We start from the raw sequence: 20,012 nt of genomic DNA on the forward strand, positions 1-20,012 counted from the left end.
GCAGCGAGCCCGGGTGGGCGGAGTTCGGCCAGGATTGGGCGCGACCTGCCTCAGGGTCCCGCCCCCTGCTGCTCGGGACGCGCGCCTCAGAGCCGGCGGCGACGGTCCGCGGCGAGGTTCGGGCAGCCGAGCATCTGCGGCTGAGAGGCAGGTTGGGGGCGGGGCTCCCGGGGCCGCGGCGCTCTCGGGCGGGTTTGCTGGGGGCTGCGGGCGCCCCCTCTCCCTGGACGGACGCGCGCACAGGCCGGGGGTCCTGCCGGGTGGGCCGCTGGAGGCGCGGGGGCTTCGCGGCGGCGGCTTCGCCCCTCCCGGAGCAGTTGGGGTCGCAGACCCAGCTCTCAGGGGTTTCCTCCAGATGGGGTTGCGGGGGCGCGGGGCGCGGACGGGGCTCGCCCGGGTGGCGCTTTTCCTGCGTGCAGGTTTGGCCCTGGGTTTGCTCCGTCAGAACCACGGGTTTGGTTTTTTTTTTTTTTAACCTATTTATATGCCACAATCTGGTCGGCAGGTGCGAGCGTTTTCGGGGGTGGGGGGAAGCCGAGAAAATGCAGACATTTTGTGTTGCGTTCTTCATTGACAGTTTATATACTGGCTTTTTTTTTTTTTTTTTGCACCTCCAGAATATTTTCATTTTAGAGAAATGAAGTGGTTAAACTCTTTTACACATTCTAAGTTGAAATGGGGCGAAGGTGTAGGAGACTCCTTTGTCGTCTAAATTAACGGGTTTGGTTGGTCTCCAGCCCCGTTCCCGATCTTGCTTGTTTTCTTGCCTAGTTGCAGTGGTACCCTTGTAAAAGTCCTGACAGGGGCTTTGATTTATGAAGTGCCTCGTGTGCGCCCAGCTGCTGGGAAGGTGGCTGGGGTCGTGGCAAAGACTCTAGCTTCTTGGAATAGGGCAATCAACATACATATATTGTATTCTGTGGTAAGTGCTAAGGACAGATGTTGACGGGAGCGAAGCGGTAGGGAGTATTGGGATGGGGGTAGAAATTTCGGCCGGAATCTTCAGGGTGACATTTGAGGAAAGACTTGAGCCCCGGGCCCTATCTCGGTCAGAGGGAACAGTGCCAAAGCTGGCGAGTGCCTGCGTTAATAGAACAGCTGTGTGGCTGGAATCGAGCCACAGAGGAAACTAGCAAGCGACATCAAAGAGGTGGAGCTCCTTATGAGGACTGTGGGTTTGCAGACTTTCTGAGATTGGAAACCGCTGGAAGCGTTTGAGCAGAAGGGTGACTTCATGTGACCTACATTTTAAAAAGGATCGTTTGGGGGGATTCTCTGGCTCTGCAGTGCTTTCAATGCTATGGCCCGGGTTCAGTCCCTGACTGGGGGGAATTATTAGAAGATCCCACAAGCAAGCGCAGCCAAAAAAAAGATCATTTGAGGCTAAAAGGAAGAAGGGAAAAAGTGGCCAGTTAGGAAGTTGTATTCATTTTTCTATTGTTGCTGAAACAAATTACAGCAGCTTCACAGACTTAAAACGGTACCCATTTGTTGTCTTAACAGGTCTGTAGGTCAGAAATCTCACTAGGCTAAAATCGGGTTGTCTCTTGGGCTGTGTTTTCTCTTAGAGGCTCTAGGGGAGAATCCATTTCCTTTCTTTTCCAGCTTCTAAAGGCCACCTGCATTCCTTGGCTCCTCACTTCTTCATTGGCAAAACCAGCATTGTAGCATCTTCAAATCTCTGTCTCTCTCTTTCTGACCCTCTTGTCCCTCCTTGTAAAGACACTTGTGATGACGTTGGGTCCACTCAGATAATCCGGGGTGAACTCCCCCTCTCAGGTTCTTAATGTAGTCACAGCCTCAGAAGTCTTGTAACCTAGAAGTCCAGGTAAAGAACACTCACGGACTTGGGGAATATGACACGGGCATCTTTGAGAGACCACGTGAGGGAAGATGGTGCCTTCAGCTACTTCATTAGTGATGGAGGCTCTAACTGGTCCAGCCATGGATGTGTTCCAAAGGTTTACTGATCAGATGTGGGGTATGAGAAACATTAGTCAAGAACTATGGCAGCCCACTCCAGTACTCTCGCCTGGAGAATCCCATGGATGGAGGAGCTTGGTGGGTTACAGTCCACAGGTGACAAAGAGTCGGACACGACTGAGCGACTTCACTTTCACTATTGATTGCAAAGTTGGAATCATCATTTGGAAAGAGGATTCTGGCAATGTGATTAATCACCGCTAATTTCTTAATTAGGTTTTGCAGTTTTGTTTCTTAATTTGCAGTGTCTCGTAGTAATTTTGCAAGATTTGGATTGGTATTTTCAATTGATTTTGAAATTTCTGAGGGCAGTGATCATTTCTGGTTTTGCACTCTGCTTTATCCCTAATGCTTGTCATTATGGTGTTAAGTGTTAGTGGCTCAGTCGTGTCCAACTCTTTGCAATCCCATGGACTGTAGCCCGCCAGGTTCCTCTGTCCATGGAATTTTCCAGACGAGAATACTGGAGTGGGTTGCCATTCCCTTCTCCAAAGGATCTTCCCAATCCAGGAATTATGGTAATCCCTCAGTAAATATTTACTGAATGAGTAGAAGAATGGTAAGCTGGAATGTGCTTATTGTATTTAGTATGTGTAATGTTGTTTGCAAAACTCTTAAATATATATTTATGTAAGTAAAATTATTCATATATGGGTAAGTGGAAGTACTACACACAATCCATTATGTTTACATAAACCAATGCGCAGGAGTAGAAATTTTCCTCCTGCTATGCTTACATGATAAGATCCCTAACATCTCTTTATGAAGTCAGCAGTGTTGCAGTGTTAATATTTTTCTGGTTACATAAAAAAGTTGTATTTTACTTTAAAACTGGAATGATTTCCTTAGAACAGCGGTACTGACAATTTGGGGTTGTCAGCTGTCTCCGATGGCTCTTCAAAGAGAATACTGACAGGGCTCAGTGTTTTCAATAGGATGGATTAGATCACATTTTTATTCTCTAGCCATGTTATTGAAGCCTGGAAGGCAAACCAATATGTATTTAAGACTATCGGACTTTGTCTGTTAAGCACATTTTCTTAGTCATTTATTAATCCATCAGAGTATTAGGGGTGCATAGATCCCAGATTGAATTTTATTGTCCAGCAGTTTCTTAGGGTAGGGACCGTACAAGCATCCTTAGCTACCGCTTTTGGTGTTAACCTTGTGTTAACATGGTTTCTGGGTAAGTAGTTTCCGCGCTCGTAGCTTCAGTGTTAGAAGGAGCCTTGGAGGTCAGCTGTCTACTCTGGAGCCTTTCAGACTTTTCAAAACCGGGTTTTAGTAAGCGGCTGGGCCACCCTGTCTCTTCCTGTGACTCCCGGCCCATTTAGGTCGTTGAAGATGACCTCCTTTTATATTTGGAAGGAAATGGTGCATATTTATTATGTTTGGGAATTATGAAATATTATAATGCTTAGAGAACTAAGCTTTTAGTAATTTTTGTTTGTAAATATGAGTATATATAAATAAGTGTGAGAACAGGTTCCTTGTATGTCATGAGAGTCCCTGCCATCATCATGCATAGAAAATGGGGTGTTTTTGTGTGTATTTAATGTTATTCATTCAGAATCTTACCTTAGATGTTAATTTTTTTGAAGGATTCATACTTTTAAGAAATGAATTTTATAGAGGCATGGTTGACGTACAATATTATATGAGTTTCAGGTGTACAACAGTGATTTGCAGTTTTAAATTATATTCCATTTATAATTATTAGAAAATATTGGCTATATTTCCTATGCTGTACAATGTAGCCTTATAACTTATTTATTTTACACACAATAGTTTGTACCTCAGAATTCATGTTTTTTTATTTGATGATAAAGCAGGTCACTGATCTTCAGGTTTATGTAGTATTATTGTTTTCCACGTGAAGATAGCTAAGAACCTGGACTGTTTCAGGTATGTTTTAAGTAATCACACTCTCATCTTTGTTTTCTTTTTGGTGTAAGATATTTACCATGGTCTGTTCTGTTCTCTTTCTCTCCTTCTCTCCTTCCTAAAAAACCTTAAAATCCTTATCTAGTGTCTGAATTACCTCTTTTTCAGTTCCTTTTGCTGTTTGCCCTTGATGAAGTTTCCTCTGAGGTATTGAAATAACTCCTGCAATTTCTTATACACAAATACAAAATAATGCATATTTTTAACATACTTTATCTGCCAGTCACAAGTGATTAAAGTACAATTGTAGTATACCACTTTTAAAGCAGATAATTAAGACTACTTCCAAAAAGTCTCAGGAATATTTGATTTCTGGATTTCTCAGGAGTCTGTCGATTTCAGCATTTTCTCAGTTTTCTACAGTCCCTAGCACTCATACCCACCTCCCTTTCACAGAGTCTGTTGCTGTTAATCACTGGGCTTTTTTTTCTTCTAAAACAGCGGCTTCCCTCAACTGCAGTATGTACCTGCCCTTTTACAGCATTTGAATTGTGTGAAGGTTGGTATAGTCTGTGGCAATGGGGGACTTTTTGATTGGACAGTAGGGGAGAGGTGAGGACTGGTATTTACACATTCTGTGGGACTGTTTTGGAGGAAGGCAAGTAACAATAGAAAATAGAAAAATCAGAATGTAGATTCCACCGGCAAACTTTTCTGACAACAGAAATAGTTTGTGCTGCCATCAATTTCTTGTTCTCTTCTCTCATAGGTGGCAACTTTCTTTAAATTTTAACTATTAATATTATTTTTTTAAATAATTCTCACTTGGCATGCAAATCCCATTTTAAAAAAATTTATTTGGCTGCACCAGCTCTTAGCTGCAGTATGTGGGATCTTTCGTTGTGGCATGCAGGTTCTAATTCCCTGACCAGGGATCGAACCCGGGGCTCCTGCATTGGGAGCACAGAGTCTTAGCCACTAGACCACCAGGGAAGTCCCAAATTTTAACTAATACTAAAAACCTTTTGAAAGAAAGATTCAGTAGTATAACTTACAGAAGACCACAATATGGAAAGAGGATAGAATCCTATGATAAAGGAAATGACATTAATCACAAATTCAGAAGTATCTGTAGAAAACTTTTAATATAGGCCATGGTCGCTGACATAGGTGTTACCATACCATAGATGATTAGTGTTACACCAAACCCTGCCCTTATAAAGACAGACTGAGAATTTTTCTGTTGCAAGTACTCTGAAACTGAAAAGAAAGTCCCCTAAGAGAAGTGGTTCTCCTGGAAGTAGGTGATAAATATTCTTGGGAAGATTTCTCAGAAAGATTGAGAGCATGCCACCTAAGAAATAATGGTTATATCACGTAAGTGATGATTATTTATCTACTGGTAAAATGTAGCATACCGCTCTGGAAATGAGTACTGTGTTATTACTGTACTATAATAATATTAGCTTTAAAATGTTCCATGTGGTTAGTGTTGTGGCTGATTTGGGTTATACATAGTTGTAGACTTTGACAATCTATGACAAAGGAAAGAATATATACAATGGAGGGAAAAAAAGTCTCTTCAGTAAGTGGTGCTGGGAAAACTGGACAGTTGCATATAATAGAGTGAAATTAAAACATTCCCTAACACAATATACAAAAATAAACTCTAAACAGATTAAAGATGCAAGATTGAAAACTATAAAACTCTTATAAAACATAGAACACACATAGGCAGAACACTGACATAAATGTTAGCAATGTTTGTTTGAATCTGTTTCCTAAGGCAAAGGAAACAAACAAATGGAATCTGTTTAAACCTGAAAGATTCTGCTTAGCAAACAAAACCATTGACAAGATGAAAACAACGTACTGAATGGGAGAAAATATTTGCAAATAATATGACTGATAAGGGTTAATATCCAAAATATAACAATTCATTATCAAAATACCCACACAATCCAATTTAAAAATGAGTGATGGATCTGAATAGACAGTTTTTCAAAGAAGACATACAGGTGGCCATCAGGCACATGAAAAGATGCTCAGTGTCATTCATCATCAGAGAAATGCAAATCAGAACCCCAGTGGGAGATCACCTCTCATCTGTCAGAATGGCTGTCATCGGGAGGTCTCCAAATAGCACGTGTTGGTGAGGAACTGGAGAAAAGAGGACCCTCCTACACTGCTGACGGGAGTGTAAATTGAGGCAGCCACTGTGGAGAACGACATGGCGGCGTCTCAGAGAACTAAAACAGAACTAGCATATGAGCCAGCATTGCCGCTCCTGGGTTCCCATCCTGAGAAAACAAAACCACGCGTTTGAAAAGACACACACCACAGTGTCCACTGCAGCGTTATTTACAACAGCCGAAACACAGAAGCAACCCAAGTGTTCATCCACAGGTGAGTGGATAAAGTCGACACAGTACACACACACAATGGAGTGTTACTCAGCCAGAAGAAAAGAATGGCGTTTTGTCATTTACCGCAACGTGGGTGGACCTGGAGGGTATAAGAGACAAGGACAAATACTGTATGTTACCACTTAGAGGCGATATTAAAAAAAACAGACTAGTGAGTATAACAGGAATGAACTCAGATCCAGACAACAAGCTAGTGGTTGCCATAGGGAGAAGGAGGAGGGGCAACGCAGGAGGAGGGGGTTAAGAGGAACAACTGTTACACAACTTACGTAAGTATAATCTAAAAGGGTATACTGTACAGTACAGGGAATGTAGCCAGTCGTTCATAATAACTTGATGGAGTATAATCCATAAAAACTTCGAGTCACTCTGCACACTTGACACTGCTGTTGGAAACCCGTTCCGCACCTTGTGCGTGCTCGGTTGTGTCTGACTCTGCAGCCCTGTGGACTGTAGCCTGCCAGGCTCTTTGCGTGGAATTTCCCAGGCAAGAATACCACAGAGGGATCTTCCGGACTCAGGGGTTGAACCCTCACCTCTTGTGTTTCCTACATTGTCAGGTGGATTCTTTACCACGAGTGCCACTTGGGAAGGCCCAAGGAAATCGGCTATACCTCAGTTTAAAAAAATTAGACTTTGAGAAAGTAGAGAAGGCTGATGGAAAGTTCGTTTTCGCTTAGTGTTTTAGATCTTGGTTAAAAACAAGTGGTGTGCGACATGCACATACAGAGTGATGTCCACGGGTCTCCCTTATCAGATGCTTATTTGAACACGTTTGTTGTTTACTGCCTTGGAGTTGTGGCACCCTTTTTAAGTCAGAGTTGCCGCATGCTCCACACTTCTGATTTTGTTGTTATTTAGTCGCTCAGTCATGTCCAACTCTTGTGACCCCATGGGCTCTATCCCTCTAGTTTTCTCTGTCCATGGGATTCCCAGGCAGGGATACCGGGGTAGGTTGCATTTCCTGCTCCAGGGGATCTTCCCAACCCAGGGATGGAACCCACATCTCCTGCGGTGGCAGGTGGGTTCTTTACCACGGAGCCCCCGGGAAGCCCCTCCACACTTCTAGGTAAGGGAACTGGAGGACATGATGATTAAGGTTTGTGTTGGAAGGTGACAGAAGGCAATGTGGAATCTGAATTCTCTTGGCTGTTTTGTTGTAGTTAATGAGTCTTTTTTCCGTTTCTGCCTTGCCTTCTGGAAGATAAAAAAAAACCTTGAGGAAAATTCAATAAAATGTTTGTTACCTGATCTCTCTCTTCCTTGGATATGTGAGGAAGCAAAGAGGAATGAGTTTTCCTTTTCTTTCGGTTTAAAGTGCCTGAGCAATTTTTCTAGCATGAAGAACCATGACTCAGAATTGTGACTAAGACAGCCCCAAATCCAGTGTCTTACTCTCCTGAGAAAAGACTAACGTTGGCATTGATGGTGTTAATGCTTCTTATAAAAAATGACGTCCATTCTCTATCCAAATTTTTAATGATGTCCATTCTCTATCCAAATTGTTATCTTCATGGCTCCTTAAAGTTTTACTTAAATGCTTGTTTCTCCAGGTAGACATTGATGAGCAGGCAGTCTTTCAAGGATTGGATTTATCTAGGATTCTGTTTGGATTGCTGTAGACTTAATTAATATTAAAATAGTCTTTAAGATGTCTCTCTTCTTTTTGAAAACAAGCGTGTTTATATGTGTATTCTTGCATTTCTCTAGGTTACCTCTGCAGGGATATATACTGAACCATAGCACTGATTGCTCTAAGGGAGCATGTGGGAACCAGGGAATGGGGTTTGGAGGAATAAACTTTATTCTGTATTTCTTTTTTATACTTGAAATACCCAGTATCCCCCTGTGTACATATTACTGATTACATTTAAACATAGAAAAAGGAAAGGATTTTTTTTTTTTTTTCTTTTAAAGATCTTCTCTTCTCTTCACAGCGATCTCTGAAGAGAAGATGGGGAAAGGCTGCAAGGTGGTGGTCTGTGGCTTGCTATCTGTGGGGAAGACAGCGATTTTGGAGCAGCTCCTTTATGGGAATCATACTATTGGTAAGATTTTTTTTCTCTAGTTTCTCTGTAGGCTCTGGGAACTGGCTGGTGTCTTTGGTTGGCTGTGCTGACCTAGAGATGGGTGAGGTGTCGTCTAAAGGGACCAGGAAGGTTGTAGAAGTCGACAGAGACTGAAGGGGGATGTAGGGGCAAGGAGAAAATGTTTTTATATTGTCGACATTCAAGAGTGCTCGCACTTACTCTGTTAAAACAGGAGTTATAACAGGCAAGACAATGTTGTCTGTGGTTTCCAGTAGAGTATTTACATCATGAATAGCAGTCTTGGAGTCACAGACTCACTGACTTCAGGATACACTGATCCCTCATTCTCATTTCATACATGACTTTCCAATACCGCTGAATGGGTTTTAAGAATGGAAGAGACAGCTGTTTGCTGCAATATGACCTACTTTTGTGAATTGGATTATCTCATTCATCTATCCATTCATTGAGTTAAAAATTGTTCTGTATTTCCTCTGTGATCCAGGCTATGATGAGGCCTCTCTGGCTTTAAGGAGGTCACAGACACAGCTGAAGGAAATGAGGCTTCTCTTAGGTAGAATCATGGATCTTTGAAGTGTTTGTCAGTGGCAAGAACCCTGGAGCACTTTTCTATCTTATTTTTATTGACCATTTTGATGCGGTCTGATTCTCTTCTGCCTTCTTCCCAAAATAATATTTAACAACTCTGGTTAACTCCACATTCGGTTTTTATCATGATGTGCCTGTGTCAGAAATTCTGAAAACCTTTTGATTTCCCCAAAACCATTACTCCTGTCATAAATGCTGCATTAACGGTTCTGAATTTTTTACCCTCAGATTCTAATTTGTACAAAAAACAAATTATGCCCAAGGGGGAAAAAAGAATCCCTTTATCCTGTCAAAACCCCCACAGCTTTTGTTTATGTAGGCTGTGTCTTACGACATTTCTATTACATTAGAAATTAAAACTGAGGAAAATTTTAAATGTACTACTTAGAGTAAGAACAATAAATTTATTACATGCTAAGGGAACACATTTTTATGAAAAATAATTATATTTTCAAAAGCAATTTAGTGAGATGATTGTGGATTTACATTTCTGAAAATCGAATGTCCAGCTTAGTAGGAAGCGGCTGGATTTTCGTAACCGATTGTGTCTGCATTCAGCCTGCTGTTGTGTGCTGTTTTAGTTGAGATACATGAATAACATCTGGCCTCACACAAGTATGTGGTTGAAAAAGATAGGAGTATCTTAATAGCTTTGCAGATAGTTCAGGATTTGCTTTGGTATTTCACTAAAACTCGGTCATTGATGGTTATGCAGTGTGAACCCCAAAACCACATCAGTGAGCTTGTATTACATTAAAATCACATTGATCTGTCTTGCACATCAAATGGGTTTTTTACCCAAGCATAGTTTTTTATCATGAATGGGTCATTTGGAAAATACTGGTTAACCTAGATAAGCAGATCTTCCGAATAACATTTGTTAATGTCATCACCAATGTCATTGCCATTGGGAGGCTATCAAGTTTATGCCAATGGATAGAATTCTCCTTTTTGCTTGAAAGCTCACAAATCTTATCATTAACCACATATATTGTCAGTTACTTTCCTTGAAACGATAGATTCCATTTATTCATCTTTGAGAAAATGTCTGTCAGATACCCAAAAACCCATGGTTTTTGTGTGTCATTTAAAAACAAAAAAGCCTGGTTCAGCTTGCAACTCGGACACAAGAACTTTTCCTCCAGTCACCATTATTCATTAAGTGAAATACTTAATGCAGTCTTCCCATTAATCACATAGAATATTGAAAAGATAAAGAAACATACTCAAAGATTGGGATTTAATAAATTTGGTAATTTTTCCTGCTTTCTCAAGGACATTCTTAAATGAAATTGATTTTTTCTTTTTAGAGTGCAATAGGAGGTGGTGAGGAATTCAGCCACTAACACAGTTGGTACCCCTGCCTGAATTTGTACTAAGCCAACACTGGTTTTACCCACCGTTACTTTTGCATCACCAGCAAATGTCAACATAGTGCAAAAGGTGAATGCCTTAGTGTTGTTACGAAAGAAGTTTTGCCCATGTTGTTGTGTTTGGTTGCTCACTCGTGTCTGACCCTTGGCCCGTGTGGGTTCCCTGGAAGGAGGCCTCGGGGGATCTCTGGCAGACCACACTTTGAGCTGCTGGCACCTGTGGGTGTTCTCAGCTGAGCAGCGTCATGCACTGTCTTCTTTCTTCTTTTTCTGTTTATGGAGGCTAACATTTGCCCTGTTTATCATTTCTTTAGTTTGTTTACATCTTTCCCTAACTCTTATGCATGTCCTGATGTTTCTGTTTCCTTTGAGGTCTGCTGTGTCAGATAACCCCCCACCACACACGCACACACACACGCACGCTCTTTGGTGAGACCTTCTGGGACCTGGCATCCTCTGGGCCTGTTGCACAGCTCTCACCGCAGGACTTCCCCTGGCTTCTTTGTTCTCTCTGGGTTTCAGTTCCCCTTTCTAGACCTGTTGTCATCTTTTGTTTACTCCCTTCTTCTGCTGGAGCACATCTTCCAGTCCTTTCTTTGGGTGAAGAATGTTTCATGATGAAATGGGGCCCTGGGCGATGACAGCCTCAGATGGCCCTCTGTGCCTGGGCACAGTTGCGACCCTGGGGCTTCCGAGTAAAGCTGTTTACTATTGTCCCTGTGACTCTCTATGCTGGAGACGAGGCTTCGATCCCTGGGTTGGGACGATCCCCTGGAGAAGGAAATGGCAGCCCACTCCAGTACTCTGGCCTGGAGGATCCCATGGACAGAGGAGCCTGGCGGGCTACAGTCCGCCAGGGGGGTCGCAGAGTCGCACACAACCGAGCGCATACACGCTGAGGTGGTTTTCCGAATCTAACGTCTTCCTGTGATCACATGCTGTCTTGTAAATGCTTTGGCCACACCGCATGGCGTGTGGGGTCTTAGTTCCTGACCAGGGATGGAACCCTCGCGCCCTGCGTTGCACGCGCCGAGTCTTAGGCCACGGGGCCTCCATGGAGGTCCCAGAGCTCTCGTTTTGGATGCTGGATCTTCTGGCCTCACCCCCTGGTGTTAGTTTCTCCTCTCCTGTTTTCTGTCTCGGTGTTTGGTTGTACTTTATGGGGATTTCCCTCATCTTTACGTTTTGGCCCTTATATTCAGTTTTTACTTCTTCGTATCCTGTTCTTATTTCATGAATGCACCATCTTATCTCTCTAAGTGTGGTATTTGGTAGTTTTTGGTTTGTTTTCTTCTCTTTGCACAGTCTCTTTCTTTCCAGGCGCTCTTTCCTGCTTTTTGGTCTCTTTCTCAGGAGTCTGGTAACCCTTGGTTGTCTGCTTAGTAATTAACAATGGCGAACTGAAAAGCTAATTTAAAGCTCTGAGCACGTGGGTAGGATTCGTGACTTTGCTTCATTATAAGGTGACCTGGGTGGGGCATTTGTTATTAATAGTTAACCCTAGAGGTTAGCATAGTTAGGGTTTTTAACTTTTTCGGTGGTCAGATTCCCCAGATCCCTCTGCCTAGAGGGTGCAGAGCTGGCCCCACAGTGTGGGAGCAGGCCACTGGAGTTTACCCTCCAGTTTCAGAGGGGACAGATATGAAAAGATGGACGGGTGAAATGGTCTTACATGTGCAAGACACAGGAAGCACAGGATGGAGAATAGAGGATAATCCAAAGAAAACCTACAGAGCTGACATTTCAGCAGAGTCTGGAGAGGATGAGGGGTTGACCAGGTGTTTCTTGAGCTGTTGGCAGTGGCTCAGGAGAAGGGCGCAAGCCAGGGGAGTGGGAGCAGGCGGTGGATTGAGCAGAGCTCGTAGCAGCTGAGGGGCTGATTTGGGACCGTATTCACCCATACGTCCATCCATGTTCACCAGGCTTCCCTGGTGGCTCAGTCGGTAGAGTCTGCCTGCAATGCGGGTGACCTGGGTTTGATCCCTGGGTTGGGAAGATCCACTGGAGAAGGAAATGGCAACCCACTCCAGTATTCTTGCCTGGAAGATCCCATGGACAGAGGAGCCTGGTGGGCTACAGTCCACGGGGTCACAGAGAGTCGGACACGACTGAGCGACTAACTTTCACTTTCACCCATACTTGCTTCATTCAGAGAGAACACTCAGGACTGAGCAGATGGATGGCGATCACAGGACAAAGCGGGGAGGAGCGACAGGTGTGGGCGGGAGGGTAACAAGTCTTGTCGGTGCGAAGGACATGCAAGACGTCAGACAAAAGTGCACAGTAGGTACCTGGGAATTAAGGCCTGGTGCTTAGACCCAGACTGGACATGTGCATTTTTGAGTCCTTTAAACAGACCCTGGAAATGGTGGACATTGTCCAGAGAAAAATCAAGATTACCCAAGTCCTGTCCTTGACTCTGATGAAGAAGAAAACAGGGCCACTTAGTTGTTGAAACTACTTTAAAAATCAGACTTTAATTACCATTTTAGACATTAAGTTCTCTGACTCTTGTAAGTTACTTTTTAAAAATAATAGTAAATCTCATTGCCAAATTTTTATCTGTTATTCCTATATGGAGATATATATTTTATAGATATATATATCTTTTTATCTTTTATTCCTAAATATTCCTATATGGAAGAAAGAATCTTAACTACTTTTCAATTTAAATAAGTAAGTGGAAATAGGATTCTTGGGTATAGTAAATAAGGAACCTAGAAAGCCAACTTGTACACGATGACAAAATACTCAAAAATTGGTGGAGTTGTCCAAAAACGAATAGCTTTTTCAAAAAATGGAGATAAAGTTGACAATAACATTATTCATTTCAGATGAATGACGTAATGCCTTGATACTGGTATATACAAAAGTAGTTTCTGGGGACTTGCTGGTGGTCCGGTGGTTGCGGCTCCGCCTTCTGGTGCAGGGGCTGCGAGTTCAGTCCCTGGCCGGGGAGCTGAGATCTTGCACGCCAGGCAGCCAAACAGCAGAGGCAGCGTGGTAACAGGTGCAGTAAAGGCTTAAAAGAGAATGACTGGCCTCTCGCCCAGGACTGGGGGACTGCGAGACGCTGGAGGACGTGTACATGGCGTCAGTGGAGACGGACCGAGGCGTCAAGGAGCAGCTGCACCTTTACGACACCCGAGGCCTGCAGGAAGGCGTGGAGCTGCCCAAGCACTACTTCTCATTTGCCGACGGCTTTGTTCTTGTGTACAGCGTGAACAACCTGGAATCCTTTCAAAGAGTGGAGCTTCTGAAGAAAGAAATTGATAAGTTCAAAGATAAAAAAGAGGTAAGTGGGTTGTTAAAAAAAAAAAAGCCAACTGTGAATTCTGTTTAAATTGTAGCATGGAATTCCGGGCAATTAAAATGTTTTAAAAGCATTCAGTTGTATTCATAATATCTGTAGTCGTCATGACTTTTTTTTCCTAGCCCAGGAAATACAGGACTGACTGGGTTCAACCAGGACCAGAGCTTGACTCTCTGCCTTTGCTTGTTTACATGTAAAGTTGAACTTTAATGACTCCATATCTCACATACATAGTTCATTTCATATCATTTGGGACCACTGTTTCCTAGGACTTTTTATTTTTTTATTGTCTTCTTGGATAAATAGGATTGTCTTCAGCCTTAAAAAGAAAAAAAAAAGGAAAGAAATGGAAAAAAATGAATAATTACTGGGTTCTATTGATGTACCACTTGAAAATAAGATTCTTACTACAGACTGTGAAGCCCTTGATGATCTGGCCCGTGTCTGTTCCTCTGTCCTGGTACCCCAGGGCCGCTCCAGGGGTCTGCTTTCTGCACACTTTGTCAGCAGGATGGTTCTGTTCCCTTGGCAGTCCTCCTCAGCCACTGGCTCCCCGCCTGGAGCTCTCTTGTTGCAGGCTTTTCTCCAGGTCAAGACCACCTTCTCAGTGCCTAGGGAACCGTGTCATGAACCTGTTAACATCACCGGATGGTCTTAACCTAATTCTCATATATTTTTTCATGTCAAACTTTTAATTTTGAGATGATTGTAGATTCACATGCAATTTTAAGAAACAGCAGAGATCCCTCACCAGTTTCCCCCAATGCTGGTAACACCCTCCAAAACTATTGTAGTCCCTGCTGGCTCAGTGGTCAAGAATCTGCCTGAAATGGCAGGAGACACAGGTTTGATCCCCGAGTCGGGAAGATCCCCTGAAGAAGGAAATGGTAACCCACTCCAGTATTCTCGTCTGGATAATTCCATGGACATCCTGGTGGGCTGCAAATAACGGGGTCACAGGGAGTCAGATACGACTTAGGGACTAAACGACAGCAGCAGCATTGTAGATAACACAGCTGAGACACTGACGCTGATACAGCTGGGGGGCTTCCCAGCACTGCAGGGGGTCCCTCAGGAGAAGGAAACAGCAGCCCACTCCAGTGTTCTTGCCTAGAGAATCCCAGGGACAGAGGAGCCTGGTCGGCTGCCATCTGTGGGGTCACACAGAGTTGGACACGACTGACGCAACTTACCATGCATGCATGCATTGGAGAAGGGATGGCACCCCACTCCAGTACCCTTGCCTGTAAAGTCCCATGGTCAGAGGAGCCAGGTGGGCTGCAGTCCATGGGGTCACTGAGGGTTGGACACGACTGAGTGACTTCACTTTCACATTTCACTTTCATGCATTGGCGTCGGAAATGGCAACCCACTCATGTTCTTGCCTGGAGAATCCCAGGGATGGAGGAGCCTGGTGGGCTGCCATCTATGGGGTCGCACAGTCGAAGATGGCTGAAGTGACCTAACAGCAGCAGCAGCTGGACCTCTTATGTCCACACGCATTCCCCACCCAGCCCTCCCTCCTTAGTCACTGACTCACCTGTGCTCCATTTCAGTAACCTTGTCATTTCAAGAACGCTGACATAGGTGGAGCTGTAGTTTGTAACAAACTGCTGTAGGGCAGGACCTTATTTCTCCGATCTGTGCATGAAGGCTGACCCCTTCTATCTGCTGACCCCGCCCCCCACCCCGCTCCTTCCCCAGTCGTCTCCCCTCGACAGCCGCAGGTCTGTTGTTCGAGAGTCTGCTTCTGTGTCAGGTCATGTGTCATATTTTAGATTTCACATGTAAATGATTTCCTGTGGTATTTGTCTTCTTCAGACTTCAGTTATGACAATCTCTAGGGCTATCCATGTTGCTGCAGATGGCATTATTTTGCCCTTTTTATTCATTCATTCCTGCCCGTGCTGGGTCTTGCTGCCGCACGGGCTTGCTGTAGTTGCAGCGAGCCGGGCCGTTCTGTAGTTGCGGCGCGCGGCCCTCTCCCTGCGCTTCTCCTCCTGCGGAGCCGGCTCTGGGGGCGCGGGCTCCGTGGTTGGGGCGCGCGGGCATAGCTGCTCTGTGGCGGGTGGAACGCGTGTCTCCCGCGCTGGCAGGCGGACTGTACCGCCGAGCCGCCAGGGAAACCCATCTACAGACTTTTAGTGACAGCCTTTCTGCCCTGGCCGAGGTGGTAGCTCCGTGTAGGCGAGTTTGGACCGCAGACGTTTCCCGGGCTGTGGGCCGGCACTGTTCTGGTGAGGGGCCGGGGACACGGGAGACATGAAACAGTCTGCTCCCACAGAGCTGCTGGCGGGAGGCGGGAGGCCACGCGGGAAGGCCTCCCTCCTGCGGAGACTGCTCGCCGAGACCCGGGACGTGAGGGGCGCCTGGCCGGCCTCCGGAGGGGCTGCTTCGAGGGGCGGGGATTGGGGGGGGTGCCGGCTGAGGCCCCCCCGGGGGGGAGGTGCCTGTCACGCTGGGGGCGGGCGGGCGGGAGGGGAGGGTGGCGGCAAGGGGAGGGTGGCGGCAAAGAGAGGGCAGGGTGTAGCCTGGGTTAGATGACTTATTTTCATGTTTTTAAGAAAATGAATGTTTGCACATGGTTCATAAATAAAAAGGACTCCAGTGAACTCTGGTTCCCACCCATCCTCAGCCATCCATTTCTGGTACCCAAGTGTGTTTTTTAAATATTTTCCCACCTTCCTAGTCGAGGGGCACCCTTGCAGGGTTTCTTCATATAAATACAAGCAAATGTACATATTTTTTCCTTATTCTTCTGTTATACCTGAGGTGGCTTATCGTTCTACACCTTGTATTTTTCACGTAATACATCTTGGAGTCCTTTCCCTAGGAGTACTCAGGATTCTTTTTTTTTTTTTTTTTTTTAAGTTTGCCTCGTATTCATTGTATGACTATAGGTGTATCATATGTAATTAGCCTCCGGTTGATGGGACATGGGTTATCTCGGGTCATGTGCTATTATGAACCATGCTACAGTGAATACTGTTAGACTTTTATTGTTTTGTACATACATTTTAGCCGATAGTTGAAGATCCACCAGCACAAGTTAGGATCTCGAGTCGAGGGTAAAGACGGTGCGGAGCTGCCCTCTGTAGGAATACAGTGAGAGCGCCTGTTCTGCAGCCTTGACAACCCTGGGCTTAAATGTCTGGATTTCGTGACTCTTCTAGGTGAAGGGTGTTTTCGTAGCTTCGTTTTTGCTTCATGTGAAGGAAGCTGAACCTCCTTTTGACTTAGTTTTAAACTGATTGCTCTATGCTGACTCTGACCGTGGGGGACAAGGTGCAAAGCCGTGTTTTAGTGCAATGGCTCGCTCTCAAGCACACTGACCTTTAGTGGTTAGCACTGAGAAGACCGCGGCTGAGGAGTCTGCACAGGAAGTGGCCTCTGAAGCAGGAGGAAGACAGGGATGAGGGCAAAGAGACCGGAAGGCAAGTGAAGTCGGCGCTTTAAAAAGGAGGGAGTGACCAGGCTCTGTCAGATGCTGAAGGCAGATCAACAAAGCCGAGAAGTAGTGTTTAAACGCGGAGCACTTCAAAAGTCTGCTGGACTGGCTGAGGGGGCTGAACACAGCAAACATAGCTCTTCAAGAGCCTGGAGTCAGAGGGTAAATGTTCTGTCCCATAGAGGGGACAGGGCTTCCCAGGGGCACAGTGGTCAAGAACCCGCCTGCCAGTGCAGGAGACACAGGAGACCCGGGTTCGATCCCTGGGTGGGGAAGATGTCCTGGCGAAGGACATGGCAGCCCACTCCAGTATTCTTGCCTGGAGAACACCATGGACAGAGGAGCCTGGCAGGCTGCAGTCCGCAGGGGCGCACAGTCAGGACTGAAACGACTTGGCACCCAGCACAAAGCGGGACGGGAGCTGGAGAAGCATGTTGAGAAGGTTTGTTTCTCAGATGAGACAGTTGTTTGTGTGCAGGATGGCTCAGTGGAGAGGTGCAGGAGCGAGGGGATGGTTGGTGGAGCGATACCCGATCCTAGAGGGTGGACGTGGGCTTAGAGGATGCGGAGGGCGGTTAGGTGCGGTGGTGGAAGTACACAGAAGTTCCCTTCCCGTTGCTTCTGTCTTCTTGCTGCAAGCATGCCGGCGGGTCATCCACGGGCTGAACGCATCCCGACGGGCGGCGCGTGGGGTGACCAGGGGCCGCTCGGCGATAAGCGGCGGGGACGGATCGGGGAAGGACGCGGGCGGGGAGGGCGCGGAGCCGAGGGGACCGCCTCCCCCGCCGCTGGCACCACAGGGCAGGGCCTGTCCCATTGGCCGCAGGGCAGGCCTCTGTGCAGACGCCGGCCGCGGGGACGTCTGCGGGCAAAGCGCGCTGCCTCTGCTGTCCCGTCGGGAAGAGCAGACGACAAGGATAGGCGCAGGTGAAGCTGGGGGGCGGGGAGCGCGCCGGGAGGGCGGCTCCTGCTGAGAGGCAGGCGTTACAGACCAGCCAGGAAGACCGGGCTCCGGGCGCTGCTCCGTCCCGGCTGGACGGCCTCTGACGGTGGGACGGGCCGGGCCGCCCAGGGCTCCGAGCTGTGCCCCCGCCGCCTCCCCACCTCCGGCTTGAGTCAGCTTGGCAGGCGCCTCAATACCCGGATGCCATTTCCTCCCCCGGGCTTTGGCTGCCCTGTGACTGCTGCCTGCGTCGCCCAGCGTAGCGAGTGTTCGCTGTGAGAGAAGGCTCGCTCGCCCTGCCTTTAACGCACAATGTTCCCGTTGGGGCACGCGCTCAGCAGGGATTTCAGTGCCTGCCTCAGGCACTTTGCTGTGATTTGGATGAACGTGAGTGGAGAGTCAGCTCCCCCGAGTGCAGACCTCCCCTGGTCGGGGCGCCCTGTTGTGTTTTCAAGGACATCTCGCAGATTTCCCAGACAGCAGGTAAGAGCTGAACTGAGACACAGGCACGCTTGTCAGACCGTTATCTGTACCCCAGGCATTGATTTCCCGTCTCCCTTCCATTCACACCCCAGGCATTTCACAGGTTACAGCATTCCTTTTTTTTAACAAAATGCACAGAGGCGGCAGTGAGGTGCTGCCCCGCCTTCTTACCACGCAGGTCACGTACAGTCTTCCTTCTCCGTTTGGTCTAGGAGCTCCTAAGTGTGACCTCTCCCTCCGTCCCTCCTCCAGGTGGCGATCGTTGTTCTAGGGAACAAGATCGACCTTTCGGAACAGAGACAGGTGGACGCCGAGGTGGCACAGCAGTGGGCCAGGAGCGAGAAGGTGCGCCTGTGGGAGGTGACGGTCACTGACCGCAAGACCCTCATCGAGCCCTTCACCCTGCTGGCCAGCAAGCTCTCGCAGCCCCAGAGCAAATCCAGCTTCCCTCTGCCCGGCAGGAAGAACAAAGGGAACTCGAGCTCGGAGAACTAGGACTCGAAGCGCGCCAGCGTCCTTCAGTCGGGACTGCCTTTAGGTACCCGTGAACGTGTTCAAGCCAGGCCGTTTGTCTGCCTTGGTCCTTAGGAAGCCTCTGATGCGCTTTCAGTTATCATCAAGTTACTTGGGCTAAGTTGTATTGCCTGATTTGAAATCATGTATTTGCACCCTCATTGTTTGAAACTTGTCCCTGAATCGAGCACCTGTGCCATTTACATCACGTTGTACTTGAATAAAGCTTGGCTGTACGCAGAGGACCCGAGTAGCTCTGCTCACCTTTAACTTTTCTCAGAAGCGGTCATCCTGGGTCACTTTATGCAGACTTCTAATCGTCTCATGTCTAGGGTTCTAAAATGACACCTCACATGTGTCCAGATTGGATCACAAACAGTAAACAATTGGAGTACTGAGTTAAGCTAAACTTCATCTGGTGGAGATCTTGCTGAACAGAATAAAATGCATGATTTAACTTTGTTGAAATTTAGCATGAATTGAGTAGGTGGTGTAAATACGTTCAAATTGCTTCTTCCTTCTTTAGGAAGCTGCTAAACACTAGTAAAGCTTCCGCCGTGAACAAGTCAGTTACCATATAACTACTTGAAAAGTAAGCAGCAAGCCACTCAAGTCGTTTCAACCATCAAAGCAGTTAAGTATTGGTTTTAAATGTGAGGTACGTGGTCCAACAACAAACTAATGATTTAAAAGGTCCAGTAAACAGCAGTTACCTGGGGTACTTTTAAGATGGTGAAGCTCAGTGAATTTAAACTCAATTGGCTGTTAAGTGACTGGAAGGCAAGAACTACAGCATGTAAGATACAAAACTTATGTGATGGCAGCTCTGGCCGATTTATAATTACAATTTCTCATTACTTATTTTTGGTTAAACAACTATCACTCAGATGGTTAAATCATTCCCTGCCTTCTCTTATAGTTACTGAGTGTTGAACCTCTATTTTTTTTTCTTCCTCCCAAACACAGATAAGTACTTTTACAATTATTTAAAGCTCAGATGGTAAAGA

The 20,012-nt window shown here is 46.1% G+C and overlaps 1 protein-coding gene across 11 annotated transcripts; it reads left to right on the plus strand.

Annotated features, from left to right (window-relative positions):
* The first annotated feature begins 88 nt into the window (after positions 1-88).
* Positions 89-19,250, plus strand: NKIRAS1 (NFKB inhibitor interacting Ras like 1). 11 transcript variants are annotated; one of them, XM_086380861.1, is made up of 7 exons: positions 4,018-4,074; positions 4,369-4,426; positions 5,654-6,273; positions 8,231-8,341; positions 10,243-10,375; positions 13,359-13,600; positions 18,745-19,250. In XM_086380861.1, exons 6-7 carry the CDS (start codon positions 13,394-13,396, stop codon positions 18,985-18,987), a joined length of 450 nt encoding a protein of 149 aa, XP_086236987.1. In that variant the 5' UTR covers positions 4,018-4,074; positions 4,369-4,426; positions 5,654-6,273; positions 8,231-8,341; positions 10,243-10,375; positions 13,359-13,393; the 3' UTR covers positions 18,988-19,250. The 11 variants fall into 11 exon arrangements, with proteins under 11 accessions (XP_086236988.1, XP_086236984.1, XP_086236983.1 ...); XM_086380855.1 differs by lacking the exon at positions 10,243-10,375; XM_086380863.1 differs by lacking the exon at positions 5,654-6,273.
* The last annotated feature ends 762 nt before the right edge of the window (positions 19,251-20,012 follow it).

This window comes from Bos grunniens, chromosome 27, assembly GCF_055505025.1.
Source record: "Bos grunniens cultivar Pamir isolate PY7600 chromosome 27, Bosgru_T2T1.0, whole genome shotgun sequence".
NCBI lineage: Eukaryota > Metazoa > Chordata > Mammalia > Artiodactyla > Bovidae > Bos > Bos grunniens.

Bases quoted from the DNA above. Each gene is read 5' to 3' on its own strand.
- NKIRAS1 (XM_086380855.1), top strand. From the start codon at position 6,135: ATGAGCCAGCATTGCCGCTCCTGGGTTCCCATCCTGAGAAAACAAAAC. The intron at 6,274-8,230 runs GTGAGTGGATAA...TTCTCTTCACAG, and splicing joins ACCCAAGTGTTCATCCACAG to CGATCTCTGAAGAGAAGATG. The intron at 13,601-18,744 runs GTAAGTGGGTTG...TCCCTCCTCCAG, and splicing joins AGTTCAAAGATAAAAAAGAG to GTGGCGATCGTTGTTCTAGG.